Below are 15,697 nucleotides of genomic sequence, written 5' to 3'. Positions count from 1 at the left end.
TTTTAAGTTGTCTTTTCTTTTTTCAAAAACGTATCTGCATGAGTCTCAGGAAACAATAAAATAAAACAGAAAATTTTACATTAAATGGAAGAAGGAAAGGGAGACAATGACTCATAAACAATACACTTGCTTCAGGGAAAGCACAAATTGCCCCCATTGGTAAAATCTGCATGCAACTGTACCTCGGAGGGTTTTGCAAAGAAACAAATACCTCCGCATAATCTGGTTATTGAGCCATCTGGAGCAAATACTAATTTCAGGGTTTCTCTCGGTAGAAGTGTGCTGTACTCTTGTTGACCTCTTTGTGTGTACCTTGGGGTCTGATTTTTTCCTGTATAAAACAATTTGTAGTGGTTCTTTGGACTAGTGCAGATGCAGCAAGTCCAACTGGAAGCATTTTGTGTTCGTAGGAAACCACACACACCTGTGATAGTTATATCATAGGAAACATGTAATCCAGTAAGACTTATGCTCATGTTATTTTTGTTTTGTTCAACATAACAATGAAAATACTACATGTAATCTCCATGCATACCTGCTTCATTACCACCTGCACTACCATTTCCTGCTGTTTCTCCCTCTACCTGCAGAAATTATGAGATGACTTATTATTTTAGGTTTTCAGCGGCTTTCTCTCCTAAAACTCAGTCACGACCTTGGAATTTGACAGCCTGGAGTTTTTCATTAGAGTATTAATAACATCATCAGACTGTTTGATAACATTCTTGCTGTTTTGCAATATTTGAACTTACAAAATTCTTCAGATTCAACTTGTTCTGGCAAATATAGCAGCAAATAAAAACACAAATCACTTAAAGGTTTTAAGTGAGTTTATCACTTAACTGTAATTGCTTCAGTAACAATACTGCTGAAAGTACTGTCTATATTTTTTGTTTTGTCTGAACAAAGTTATAGAACAACAAATCTGACATTTTTGGAAACTATCAGCCATCACGTCTCTAAAGTTTGGAGAGACCGCGCTGTTGGAAATCAGATCTAATATGAGGTTTGTTTCTTTCCTGTAGGTGGTCTTGAGTGGAAGTGATAACAGATACACACTGACCGGCCTCAGTCCCTCCACTGAGTATGAAGTTATGCTGACGGCCATATTCAAAGACAAGTCTGAGAGCGACACAGTCTTTGTCACTCAAACCACATGTAAGTGTGACGAGGTTGTTTAACTCACAGAGCTGTGAGTTTTTGCTTTATCTAATCAATATTAAACTTGACAATAGTAAGGCTCACGGCTTTCCTTGAGATGTAATTCCTCCTGATAGAGCACTGCTGTCTGCTTATTATAACAGATCAGTGCAATCACATGTGCATTTAGGATAAGAAAATGAGCATTTCTGAGTCAAAGCAAAGCACTGCATGAACACATTTGCATTGATTTGTTTGTCTCAGCTTATCTCAGGAGAAGAAAATCTATTTTACCATCAGTGATTTGTTACGTATTCCTGTCTAATTGGCTTACTTATCGACACAAAGAGTTGTTGAGCAGAGTTTGAATCCAATTATCTGATTTGTCCTCTTTGTATTTCCCCAGTGCCCACACAGACAACAACAACTTCTACCAAAACCACAGGTAAGAAGCGTCTGAGCTGGCTTTCTGTAAAGCTTCAAAATGTCAGCAAAAACCAGGTCAGCTAGTCTTAGGTACAACTGTGCCATGAAACTTAAAAGCAGTTGCTTTAATTTTTTTGCTAGCATGTGTCCAGTGGACAGAAGGCTAATTTCACTTGGTACTTTTTCTGAAAAACTATCCCTGCAAAGAGACTGGCCAAATTTTAATCATGGCTCAAGCCAAGGCATCTGTCAAGGAAGGCAATTTCCATTTTAATGTGAAAGGCTCCACTAGCTGCCAGTGCAGGCCTATGTTGCCAAAGTGAAAACGTAGTTCTCTTAGTCCTTGTAGCAGATTTTTGGCCATTGTTGCTTATTTATTTTCAAGAAGCAAAAGCAAAATTACCGAGTAATTAGAAAAAGAAATGTTGAAACTGTTCATTTTAAAGAGAAAGTTGAAATGCTGATAAGAGTCTCTCCTAGAAGTTTGAATTTATATAAGTGTGTTTACCAAGTTGGCTTCATCCAGAGACTGGAGTTCAGATTCTGGCTTCTCAAAGGTGACCAAAGGCCATCTGGAATGGGTTTTTGTTGTTTTAGAAGCAGACTACAGCTAATTGAGTCTTGTGGCTTCAAAAGCTTACAAAAGCAACATGTCTCCTTTACTTAAGTTTTTGCCCACTGTCCTAGAAAGTTTCACACAGCACATCTGCTTTGTTTAAAAATCCAAGTGGCCCTCTAAAAAGCACAGTTCAAAGCAGCCGACTAAACACCAGCAGGTTGCCTTTGTTTAAGAAAGAAGAAAAAAAATCATAGTTAGTGCTTTAAGGATGCATCATATAAGCTAAACAAAAGCATTTTGTGAGTGCTTGTGAGAATACTTTTCTTTAGCACCCCAAATCACAGTGTGTCGAGCTGAAACTGAAACTTTCACGCTGGCTTTTCCCCCCTGATATTTTTACAGTGTGAAGAAAATAAAGTTTGAGCCAAGCCTAATTTTTTGAGAAATAATATCTAGAGTAATTTGGTACAGTAACAGCGAATCTGTGATGTGGTGTCTCAGCGGCACGTCAGGCTGTGAGAAACCTTCAGCTGAGTGACGAGACCACCCAGAGCTTAGAGGCTTCGTGGGAGCTGGAAGACCCCAACGTGGAGAGCTACAGGGTCGCCTACACAAGCCTCAGCGGAGATCACAAGGACTCTGTGAGTTGGAGGTTTAAGGGTTTATGTTAGTTCCCAGATTTAAATTTTTTTTTTTCCCTCTCAAGAGGTGTTTTAGATCCGGGTTACATGTTTGCAGCTTCTAAAGCTGCCCTCCATCACAAACTGCCTCCCTGGTGAATTGTGAATGCTGATTATGTGGAATAGACAACACTGAAGTTGTTTTTGGAGGAAGATTATTGTTGTTTCCCACCTCCATCCAACTGGATGGCCCTACAGCGGTCAGCGTTGGGTCGTCTGCTACAGTCAGAAAACTGATTACACTTTTAGTCCCGGGCCACTTAGCCCCTCGTTCTTGATCCCTCTATCTCTTCTAAGAGCCCTTGAGCTCAGTGCCATGTACTGACCCTGATCGCTGATGCACACACACACACACACACACGCACGCACGCACGCACGCACGCACGCACGCACGCACGCACACACACACGAGTAGTCAGCCTTTCCCTTATTCTTCTTCTGTCCCTCTATCTCTCTGTTTCTCTTCTCTATCCTCCAGCCTCCCTTCACTCCCCCTCCCCTCTTTTAATTTCCCAATGTGGTGTCAGAGCCGTAGAAGATGGAGAGTCCAGGCCAGGCCGGCAGACATTCCATTATCTTTTCAGCAGCCATTTACCTCACTGCGAGTGGGGATGGAGGGCAGCAGAGAAAAGAGCAAAAGAAACAAATGAGGTGGGAAGAGAAACAAAAGCTGCACAAAATGCGAGGAAGCTTAAACCTGTCTGCCGGCTGATGGCCAAGGGCCGTTCCAGGTCACACGTCTTTTCCAAAGTTTCGGCATGTTTTGTTGCGGACGTGTATGAAAGACAGATGAAAGGAGAAAGAGAGAAAACTCTGTTTGTTTGTTTATGTACCTGAAAATGCACGCGTGTGTCTGCACCTCCACTTGGACACAGTGTTTCAGCACCCAAGTCACAGTGGACAGCTCCTCCCCATCCTTTGGGTCTGAATAGCCTTGTCTCAACACTCATGTCACGTCTTGGTGTAGAAGTTGAAGACCAAGAAGGCAGGACGTGCAAAAATGAGATAAACACAAACAGTAAATTGTAAAGAATAACTGTAATCCAATAGGGTCCAGAAAAGATGAAGACCAGGTAATACAAGACATTCACAACTGTACATGGATGATGCAGTTCACACCTATTGCTATTTATAATATCAGTTAACAGGAGTTAGTCAGTTTTTAGTCCTGACAGTTTTCAATGAGGAGAGAAAATTTGAAAGAACTGAACTTAATTCATAGTAATAAAATTTTCAGCAATTAGACTCCGAGGAAGCTACATTAGCAGAGCATAGTCCAAAAGTGATACAAAGTAGGACAGGACCTACCCAGGGCCTAAATCCTGGTGGTGGCAGAGATGAAGCAGTGGAGACCCGACAATGAAGTAATATGAAGACTAGACTAGCAGCCCAAACACCCAGGAATGCAGGCAGAAGAGTGAATACTGAATAATCTTCCTTACTGAACTTGCACATAAGTTTCATTATTGAAAGATTGAAATAACTTGGTTGTGTCAGTGCCACGTAGTTTTTCAAGCTCAAATGACTTACAGTTTAGTTACAGATATCCTCAGTTAGATGCCAGAGCAGTCAAAGTGTGCTTTTAAACTGCGTTGCATAATCTCAGTAGTCACGGTTGTTATGGAGCTGCAAATGACTGTAATTTTCATCATTCTAAGCACTTTTAGAGGAGCAATTCGTAATGCTCAACTTTTAGTGCTCAAGCCAACATGACTGAGAGCATGAGTGCCCTGCGTAATGAAAACTTTGACCTCCTACAGTTTCAGGACAGCTGCGGATGAACAATATGTGTGCTACAGTGTAGCTGAAAGCACCTTTAATAAAATCCACTTGGTGTAACTTATCGAGATTGTTTTGCCAGCCAGTGAATCTCATTCTTAGTGTATCTCTATCAAGTTTTAAGTATACTGTAAATTATCAGTCTCATCATGATTAGCTTGTTGCCGCAGAAGAAATACTCAGAGTACAGGGGGTGGAGGTGCGGGCTGTTGGATAAAAAAGGAGCTAATTTAAACCAAGTGGTACTTTTAGGATGCAAGCAAACATCCAGGGAAATATTTCAACAGTTATAAATGAAGACGGGGCAGTAATGGGGTTTTTCTCAGCTATTCCCTGCCCCACTTTTGCCATCAACTGACTTTATTGACTGAGCTGAATTGAAAAGACTTCTTAAACTTCCTCCAAATGTCCCTTTAACCCAGCAGAGCAAAGATGCTGTTTCTATACCCAGTGTGCTATATATATATATATATATATATATATATATATATATATATATATGTGTGTGTGTGTGTGTGTGTGTGTGTGTGTGTGTGTGTGTGTGTGCCTGTGGCCCATTCAAATGTTCCCAGAATGTGTGCATTCACGTGTGTGTTTGCAATCGTAGATGTCAGTTTCTGGAGGTGAGAGGAGAGCAGTGCTCGAGCCTTTACAATCAGACACCAGCTACAAAGTGACAGTCACTCCGGTGTACAGCGATGGACAAGATGGCCTTGGTGCATCTGCCATGGGTTCCACATGTAAGGCTAACAAACACACAAAATGCAAAGCGCACACACACACACACACATCCCTGGCTTACTGTATTGACCATAATGCTGCGTTTCTCCCTTTTCACAACACAAAGATGCAGCTCCCGGTTTAGGAGAATACTGGAAGTTAATGACAATGAATTTCATCGCTGTGAGCAGGGCTTTCATTTGCATTGCATTAATTTCATGTTCATTTACGTTCTTGAAGGAGATTATAAATCAAAGCCACGACAAATACTGATGCATTCCTAATTGTCTTAATGAAGGCCACTCATAATTGCTGCAGCGCCTTTCATTAATGAGACGATTAAATTATTTTGCTCAGGTCTAATTGATTTTCTCAACTATTCTCTAGATTACCTCTTGTGAGCCAGCAGTGGCTGTCTCCTCATCGCACAGAGAATTGAAATGTCAGACAAAACATGTCTTCTTTTTAGATGAGAGCACTATAAGTCATTGTAATGCAAATAAAAATCTACTTAGCTTGAAGAATTATGCATCAGAGCCTGGTCAAGGCTGGATATTAGACCTGTAACACCTAAAAGCGTCTCTTGTAAATTCAAAGACTCTCAAGTGCTGAAAGCATGAAAAACTGTCCCAGTGGACAGCAATTGTTCTATCAAGCTGAATATAAGCGCTGAGCTTCAGATTTATATAATTAAACATTAATTTTATCATTTTTATTTAGAAGTCCTTGGGTTGATTGTCTTTATAACTGATGACTTAGGTGAATTAGTTCTTATGTTAAAGTTTTAGCATGTGTTAGTAATATCAGCTGCAGTTCTTAGAAGCTCTTCTATGTTCTGGTTTTGCTTTGTTTTTGGCAGTGCCGCTCTTGCCTCCTGAAAATCTGCGTGTGTCAGAGGAGTGGTTCAATCGCCTCAGGGTCTCGTGGGATCCACCTCGGTCTCCTGTTGAGGGTTACAAGATCGTCTACCAGCCCCTCTATGGTACACACACACACACACACACGCACACATACATTCTGTTTATTACTATTATTCTATCTAAATATACCTTCTTTTTCACCTTCCTTTGTCTAGCAAAGGAATATACAGTCACTCAGGGCTCTGCTAGGTATGGCTAATCACATGGCAACAACAGTGCATTTAGGCATGTAGACAAAATCAAGATGACCTGCTGAAGTTCAAGCTGAGCATCAGAATGCATAAGAAACATGATTTAAGTGACTTTGGGCATGGCATGAATCTTGGTGCCAGATGGACTGGTCTAAGCATTTCAGAACTGCTGATCTGCACACACATAAGACATGAAACCTTGAGGCGGATGGGCTACAGCAGCAGAAGACCACTCCTGCTTCCAGTAGGTTAACGCCCCCTGTCACAAAGCTCAAATTATCTCAAACTGGTTTCTTGAATATGGCCATCTCAATTAAACAGACCAAATGTGGGAGAACATTTTGATCATGTCAATATGTCAATATAGCCCCAAATCTATGAGGAACGTTTCCAGCATCTTGTTGAAATTAAGACAGTTCTACAGGCAAGTGGGAGTAAAACGTAGTACTAGTGTGAGAGATACACATATCGACGGGGCTGGGTTATGTTAAAAAGTATAAATGGTTATACTTTGTTCATTGGTTCAAAGGTACCCCACACTTCTTTTTTGGTTGCTTGTTTGTTCTGGTATATTTTTCATTTGAACTGTTATTCTGCCAGAGTACTCATATTAACCAGATGGCATTGAACGCCCCATTGGTGTGTTAGGAAAACTCTTTTGTACATATGTTCCTTGAAGGGGTTTTGGAGTGGTTCTTTACCCACCGCAGAAAAGGGCTAGGAGTCGGAGAGGAGCTGCTGTATGTTTTTGTTATGATCGGATTGTGAAATAAAGCATAAACAGTGAGAAAGCAACTCCAGGAGTCATCCCTGCCTTAAAGCTGCAACATATCATGGCGAGCCAGCCAGGAGGAAGGTTTGAAGAACTTCCCGCACGAGAGTGAAGCAGAAGCCTGGTTAGCGCCATTAGCGGCTAACGTTAGCGCTACCGCACGGCTGAAGAAAAACCTTTCTCCAAGCACCGGACCTGAAATCTGACGGACTAAAGACAAGCTTGTGAGTACCCACAATGGAGATAGAAGCCCGACGAGATAAGATCACCGCCACACTCTGCCAGCTAAGTCGTGATCAGCTCATAGAAGTGGGTTATAAGGTGAAAGGCTTTGCTACACCGCTAAATGAGCCTACAAAAGACACTTCCAGACGCCAACTGATGAAAGTTATAGAACATAAACTGGACGAGGTGGAAAACAGTTATACACCAGACGATGCTGTACAGTTTGTGAAAGAACTTTTATCGTTTTTGGGCGAATATAAAGCTAAAGACAATACGGCCGAGAGTGATTTTTCCCGCCCTTCAGACGCAAGAGACAAGTATGACGAGCTGCAGGAAGAAATTAGAGCAATAGGGCAGAAACTCAAGATGGCGGACGCTGCCCCGAACCTGCTGTCTTCTAAAGTACCAGAGGTGACAATTCGCAGGGAGTTTCGCATCTGTGGCCAAATAGGTGAGGGAGGGCAGCGCGATCGGCTGTCCTATACCAACCTGCTGCATCAGATGGAAAATGGACTCCGCAAAGGCCACAGTGAGTCAGAAGTTATTGAAGCAGTGATAAGAGCCATCAATCCAGGTCTCAAACTGCGTGATATGCTTGAAATAAAGACTGATTTGACACTCACACAGTTAAAGACAATATTAAAAGGACATTACCGAGAAGATGACACATCTGATTTGTACCAAAAACTGATAAATATTTCCCAAGATCCAAAAGAGTCAGCTCAAGACTTTTTATTCAGAGCCATTGAGCTTAAAGATCGCCTCCTGTACGCATCCAAGGACAAAGAAGCAGAACACTACAGTCGGGACCTGGTAAAAAGGAAGTTTTTGAGATCAGTGGGTACTGGGCTGCAAAATGACAACATAAAGTTCCAGATTAAAGCCCTTCTTGACAACCCAGATGTGACTGATGAAATGCTGATTGAGAAACTAAATGAAGCTGCCAATCTCGAGACAGAAAGACTGAACAAGTTAAAGAGGAACAATACAAAACCACCAAGAATCAATGAGCTACATACTAGGGATGAACCACGCAGCAGCTCACAGATCCCCGCCACCAAGGAAGACAAGAAAAATCATCCTCCACCCGAAATGCACGACCTGGTGAAAGAGCTGCGGAACGAGGTTGCAGAGGTGAGGCAGATGGTTCTTGCTTCCCTAAACGCTGGCAAGTCGCAGACTACAAAGAGGACATCAGATGCTGCCGCGGGTACCTGGAGGAAGAAAGGCTGCAGGACCTGCCAGAGCAACGGAGAGGGAGACAACTGCACCCACTGCTTTAAGTGTGGCCAGCCTGGCCACATCTCCAGAGGATGCCGAGCTCCACTTCAGCTGCAGGGAAACGCCAGAGGGCCACTGCTACGGGACCAGCAGTGACCCCACCGCCACATCAGGAGTCCCGCCGCTGTGGTTGCTGCCACCAGAGAGAGTCGGTCAGCACCCCACTCCAGAGGTGTGCAGGCTGCTCATCTGTCAGTTACTGTTCTAAAGCCTGTCAGGGACAACACTGGCACCATCACAAACATGTATGTAAAGCGGTGAGGCTAGTTGAACAACATTTGAGGGAAAGAGAGAAAAAGGGGTGGTTGTCATACATGGGATATTCTGACCTTCTATCAGATAAGCAAGGACAAAAATTAGTGAAGCTGATTGGTAGACGAAAAATGGTGAGATGCACCTTTGACAATGTACCAGTCACCGCATTGTGGGACACGGGTGCACAGGCTACCGTAATAAATGAGAACTGGAGAGTCGAGCACTTACCTCACACCACTATCAGGGGGATAGATGAACTCTTAGGTTCAGAACCATTAAATGGGCTCGCAGCTAATCAGACAGAGATACCATTTATGGGGTGGGTCCCTGTAGAGTTTAGACTGACGGGGGTGGAGACGACCAGCTCGAGTCTCCTAGTGCCCGTATTGGTCTCTAGTGACCCAAATGTAGCTCAGGATCCCATTATTGGATACAATGTTATAGAAGAAATCATCAACGAGCAACTTAAACAACAGGGTGTTAAAAACAGTGACTGTGCTGCAAATATTGTGAGTAGTGCTTTTGGTATTGACGTCGGATCTGCTAAGACTTTTATCCAGTTGATAGAGACACATCGAACAGCTGCGGAAGAGATCCAAGTCAAGACAGGGCGGAGTAAAGTTGTTTTAGGCCCTAGTGAAGCTACTACCATTCGCTGTCGCACACGCATACAGGCTGACGAGGACACTGTAATGTTATTTTGTCCTGTTCTGAACCCCAGCCTGCCTGAGGGGCTTCATTTGCAGGAAGTATTGTTTAAAGTAAAAAGGGGCAACTCAGCCATGGTCCCAGTATCTGTCACAAATACCACATGCCATAATATTACTGTAGATCCGCGTGTGGTCCTGGGGCACATTGAGGGCGTAAAAGCAATATACCCAGCTGCCCTAAAACCTGTAGAAACTCCAACAACTAAAACAGCAGACGATGCAGGTGTCGAAGTCCCATTAGCCCCCACAGGTGAGACAAGTGGTGTTTGGGATCCCCCTGTAGTTCTAGACCATCTAACGAGTGGCCAACAGTCGGCGGTGAGGATGATGCTTAGGGAGGAATGCAAAGCTTTTGCAAAAGACGAAAATGATGTAGGCTGCATTCCTAGCCTTCGGATGCACATTACCCTCAACGACCAAACACCAGTTCAAAAGACTTACAATAGTGTGCCTAAACCTCTGCATCAGGAAGTAAAAGCTTACCTGCAAGACTTGATCAATAGGGGGTGGGTTACAAAATCCAAGTCGCCTTATTCGTCACCGATAGTCTGTGTTAGGAAAAAGTCCGGTGACCTCAGACTTTGTGTGGATTATCGAGAACTTAATCGCAAATCGGTGCCTGACAGACATCCTATTCCCAGGATACAGGACATGTTGGACAGCCTTACTGGTAGCTCCTGGTTTACAGTACTAGACCAGGGAAAGGCTTATCATCAAGGATTCCTAGACGAAGACAGTCAGCCACTCACTGCATTCATCACCCCCTGGGGTTTATACCAGTGGGTTAGAATCCCATTTGGACTCAGCTCCGCCCCAGCAGAGTTCCAGAGGAGCATGGAGGAGTGTCTTTGGGGTCTGCGTGATGATATCTGTCTACCGTACCTTGATGACAATTTGGTCCACAGTAAATCTTTTGAGGACCATGTTGAGCATGTAAGAGCCGTGCTACAAAGGTATCAGAGACATGGGGTCAAACTTACTGCTAAGAAATGTGAACTGTTCAAGCCTAAGGTCAGGTTTTTGGGTAGAGTGGTGTCAAAAGATGGCCATAGTATGGATCCAGCAGAAGTCGCCTCCGTGATGTCACTTAAAGAGAAACACCCTAGTACAGTGGGGGAAGTGAGACAGATTTTGGGCTTCCTATCTTATTATAGAGCCTATATACAGGACTTTTCACGTATCGCCAAACCTTTGTATGAACTGCTAGCAGCCCAAACAAATGCTAAAAGTAGCCCACAGGACTTAAAAACACAGAACAAGAGAAGGAAGGAAGGAGAAAAACAAACAGGCTAAAGGACAGTTGCCTTCATCAGCCCCTGTGAAATGGACAGAGTCACACCATCAGGTTTTGTCTTACTTAGTCAATAAACTGGCCAGTCCTCCGATCCTAGGCTACCCTGATCTAGACCAACCATTTGTGCTTCATACTGATGCTTCTCAAGCAGGGTTAGGAGCAGTGCTCTACCAGCGCAGTAATGGCAAGTTAAGAGTCATAGCTTATGGATCTAGAACGTTAACGCCGCCAGAAAAAAATTACCATATGCATGCTGGCAAACTGGAGTTTTTAGCTCTCAAATGGGCTGTCTGTGAGCGCTTCAGAGATTATTTGCTGCATGCGCCATCGTTTGTGGTTTATACAGATAATAATCCACTCACCTATGTGTTAACGACAGCAAAGTTGAATGCATCAGGTCAGCGTTGGGTGGCTGAGCTCGCAGATTTCAACTTTACGATAAAATACAGGCCAGGAAAAACAAATGCAGATGCAGATTTTTTATCCAGGATGCCCCTCGATTTTGAGGACTATATGAACTGCTGTACACAGACGGTTAGCCAGGACGTGGTTGTAGCCTCACAGCAGGGCATATTAGTGCAGCAAACAGAAGCTCTAATGTTTAACGCTGTCTCCTTCCACACCCTTCAGCATCAAACACAAGCAGAGGAACTGCTGGACATGATTCAGCCAATACCGAGAGAGGAAATCTGTGCAGCACAGCGGCAAGACCCCGTGATAGGTAAAATGTACGAGTCTGTAGTGCAAAACAAAAGGCCCACCACACAGGAAATTAAGACTGAGAGCACTGAGTTTAAAGCATTGGCTAGAGAGTGGAGCAAACTGAAAATCAGAGAGGATGGAACTATGTTCAGAGAGACTCGACACAAAAAACAACTAGTTCTCCCCTCAGTTTACCACCCACTAGTGCTCAAAGAACTACACCAACAGATGGGCCACTTGGGATCAGAAAGGACCCTAAATTTAATTAGGGATCGTTTCTTCTGGCCTAAGATGCAAAGAGACATTGAACACTTTGTCAGTAATGTTTGTGAGTGTCTCAAACAGAGGAAGCCAAACAGACAGGCACGGGCACCTATGTTGAGCATAGAGACCACTCATCCATTTCAGTTGGTTTCAGTTGACTTTTTGCACCTGGAGCAATGCAAGGGGGGGTGTGAATACATACTTGTAGTTATGGACCACTACACCCGCTTCGCTCAGGCCTACGCAACTACAAATAAGACAGCTAAGACTGTAGCAGAAAAACTATTCAATGATTATTGTCTCAGGTTTGGTTTTCCAGAAAAACTACACCACGATTTGGGGCGAGAGTTTGAGAATAGACTATTGCACCATTTAAAAGAACTGGCTGGTGTTAAAGGGTCACACACTACTCCTTATCACCCACAAGGAAATGGGCAGACCGAAAGATTCAACAGGACCTTGCTCTCGATGTTAAGAACACTAACAGAGGAACAGAAAAGAGACTGGAAAAGCCACCTCCATAAAGTTGTACATGCCTACAATTGTACTGTTAATGAGGCCACTGGCTACCCTCCTTTTCTCCTAATGTTTGGTAGGTCACCACGGTTACCAGTTGACCTTCTCTTTGGCATTGAGCAGGAGGACAGTTCAGGCTCCTACCAGGACTATGTGGACAGATGGAGAAGGAGAATGGCTGAAGCTTACACTGTCGCCTCCAAAAATGCAGCTAAGTCAGCTGACCGAGGTAAAAGGCAGTACAACAAAAGTGTGCATGGTCCACCACTTCAAATAGGGAGTCGTGTCCTTGTTAGAAATGTTGTGGAGAGGGGTGGGCCAGGTAAAATCCGCTCCTATTGGGAAGACAACATCTACATCATTAAAAGACAAAAGGGAGAGGACAGTCCTGTGTTTGAGTTAGAGCCAGAGAATGGTAAAGGCAGGACAAGGATTTTGCACAGGAATATGTTGTTGCCTTGCGATTTTCTTCCGCTCCCAGCAGATAAGGAGGCAACTGTAACTAGTACTAAAACAAGGAAAAGACAATATAACAAACGGAAACAAACATGCATGACTCCGACACAAGTGGGGAGTGAGGAGGAGGAGGACACAGATGAGTTTTCTGATGCGGTTTTCACCTGGCCTTATCCTGAGCCTCAGTGTTCACCTACATTGGACCCCACAGCGGCAGAGTTTATGCCACTAAGGGACGGGGGTGAGCCAGATGAGCTTCCTCACATGTCAGGAGATGGCCAGGGGGACCCCAGCCAAGCTGATGAGGAGAAAATGGACAATAGGGAACCAGAGGATGTGGCTATTGTGGGGGCAGGGGAGGTGGACAGCAGCTCTGATGTCGAAGAGGCTTTGGAAACAGACCAGCCAAGTCCATACCCAAAGAGAGAAAGGAGGAGACCACAGACTTTGACCTATAGTAAACTTGGACAACCAAGTCTTGAAGAAAGAATAGTGGCCACCAAATGTGTGAATATTCAAGGTTACTGGCGACCTTGGTAAAAGGGGAAGATATAATGTTTACACTTGGTACCCCTATTTCAGATTGTAACAAATGTACCTATGTTGATTGAAATATTGTGACACATGGATTGCAGGCCGAACATGTGTATGAGTAAAGGGAAGATGCTTAGTGTTCAGATGAGATGTGGACAAAGTTAATGCCTTTACAGGAGAGTACAAATAGCATGGTAATTTGATAGATTGAATTGTGGACAAAAAAAAAAAAAAAAAGCTGAACTGATTATATCAGGAGTATACACAACTACAGTGCACGGTAGTTTGGGTAACTTAAAAAAAAAAAAAAGGGTGTAATGTAACCTGGTACATAGTCCATGCCATTCTATTGTTCTCTATGGATTGTCGATTATAAGGTACATTTATGTCGGGACGACATTTCTCGAGTGGGGGAGAGTGTGAGAGATACACATATCGACGGGGCTGGGTTATGTTAAAAAGTATAAATGGTTATACTTTGTTCATTGGTTCAAAGGTACCCCACACTTCTTTTTTGGTTGCTTGTTTGTTCTGGTATATTTTTCATTTGAACTGTTATTCTGCCAGAGTACTCATATTAACCAGATGGCATTGAACGCCCCATTGGTGTGTTAGGAAAACTCTTTTGTACATATGTTCCTTGAAGGGGTTTTGGAGTGGTTCTTTACCCACCGCAGAAAAGGGCTAGGAGTCGGAGAGGAGCTGCTGTATGTTTTTGTTATGATCGGATTGTGAAATAAAGCATAAACAGTGAGAAAGCAACTCCAGGAGTCATCCCTGCCTTAAAGCTGCAACACTAGCAAGGGGAACCTAAGAAAGTATCCTCTGTGTGTGTGTGTGTGTGTGTGTGTGTGTGTGTGTGTGTGTGTGTGTGTGTGCGTGTGCGCGCGCGTGCGTGCGTGCGTGCGTGCGTGCGTGTGTGTGTTTTATATCGTGTATAGCTGATTGTTAAGGACCCAACACTGAAAAATCTGTGACAGACACATAATGTCTGACAAAACAAAAGGCTCTCAAGGTGTTTTGGTTTTCCTGATAGTGGCTTCTTAGTTTTTCTTTTAAAATGAAGTTCAAAGCAAATGTCACCATTTGGCACTAAAATAAGACGTTACCCTAACTCATTTATTTATTTTTTGTCTTGAGGCATCATCAAAAGCCCATTTTCACTGTCATACTGCTTCTCTAGTTCTAATTGTTTCATCTTTCCAAAACAAAACAGGTTTTTTTCCATTTTTCCTTTCCATGTCTGTTTTTAGTCATCTAAACACAATTACTGTGTCTCTGAGGATCCAGCTTTAAGCAGGACAGACTGCTGATTTTAGGAAATTGTATTGAAGAGAAATAATTTTCAGCAGGCTGCTGTTTTCACGGTAAGAGCCATGGAGGGAAGAAAAGTGTCTGTGTGTGCCTTCCTACACACACGCAGCTATACAGCTACCATATACTTAATACAGGTATAAACACACTAAGTTTAGCAAATGATTAAAATGCACAGCACACATGCAAACACACAGCTTATTTCCCTTCACATTGTTCCAGTGGGCTGTGTGCTGTAAAAATAATTGCTACTCTGTCTGTATTTATCTGTTTTTATTTATTTATTCTATTGTATTTGTTTCATTTTTAATTTAAATCTTTAATCTCTGTATTCAAGGTTGTTATTATTTTGTAAAACACTTTGCAGCAGTTATCTGGGAAAGCTGCATTAATACAGAATGTTACTATTATGTCTTTGTTTTTAATTTAGTAGTCAAGTTGAGGGCATCGCTTCGTGTGTTTGTGTATATAATTAAATTCAGGTTTATTTATATAGTGCTAAACCAAAACAACATTCAGGGGCTTAAATGTGTATTATATGTCTTGATTCAATCCATGCTGAAAGCATTTGATATATTTCATGACACATGAAATATAGGGAAACATTATTTTATATTAAAATGTAGAAAGGAATTATTGTCATTCTAATATTATACTGTTAGAGGCTCAGTTTACTCGAAGATACTCGAATAGTTGGTTTTGACTTCCATCCATCCATCCATCACTTTTTTTCCACTTATCTGGGCCAGGCAGGGGCAGCAGCCTAAGCAGAGAAGCCCAGACCTCCCTCTCCCTGCCCAGCTCCTCCAGCTTTTCAGGGGGAATATTAAGGTGTTCCCAGGCCAGCTGACACATATAATCTGTCCAGCGTGTCCTAGATCTGCCCCCAGGGCCTCCTCCCAGTGGAATACCTCACCCAGTAGATGCCAAAGAGACATTCTAGTCAAATGCTCGAACTG

At 43.0% G+C, this 15,697-nt stretch overlaps 1 protein-coding gene across 4 annotated transcripts in view; it reads left to right on the top strand.

The window, feature by feature from the left end:
• Positions 1-15,697, top strand: part of col14a1a (collagen, type XIV, alpha 1a) — a 161,131-nt gene that overhangs the window by 52,543 nt on the left and 92,891 nt on the right. For all 4 annotated transcript variants that reach the window (XM_085291188.1, XM_085291185.1, XM_085291187.1 and 1 more), the window contains 5 exons: positions 1,026-1,158; positions 1,547-1,585; positions 2,627-2,766; positions 5,192-5,324; positions 6,164-6,286. In XM_085291188.1, the coding sequence (XP_085147314.1) occupies positions 1,026-1,158; positions 1,547-1,585; positions 2,627-2,766; positions 5,192-5,324; positions 6,164-6,286 (568 nt within the window). The remainder of the gene's footprint in view (positions 1-1,025; positions 1,159-1,546; positions 1,586-2,626; positions 2,767-5,191; positions 5,325-6,163; positions 6,287-15,697) is intronic.

The sequence above is a fragment of the Mchenga conophoros genome, linkage group LG11, assembly GCF_057382185.1.
Source record: "Mchenga conophoros isolate Kocher_MC1m ecotype Shallow Benthic linkage group LG11, M_conophoros_male_GT1.1, whole genome shotgun sequence".
NCBI lineage: Eukaryota > Metazoa > Chordata > Actinopteri > Cichliformes > Cichlidae > Mchenga > Mchenga conophoros.
The sequence above is the reverse complement of the archived record's forward strand: the minus strand, read 5'-3'. Positions and strand labels throughout refer to the sequence as shown.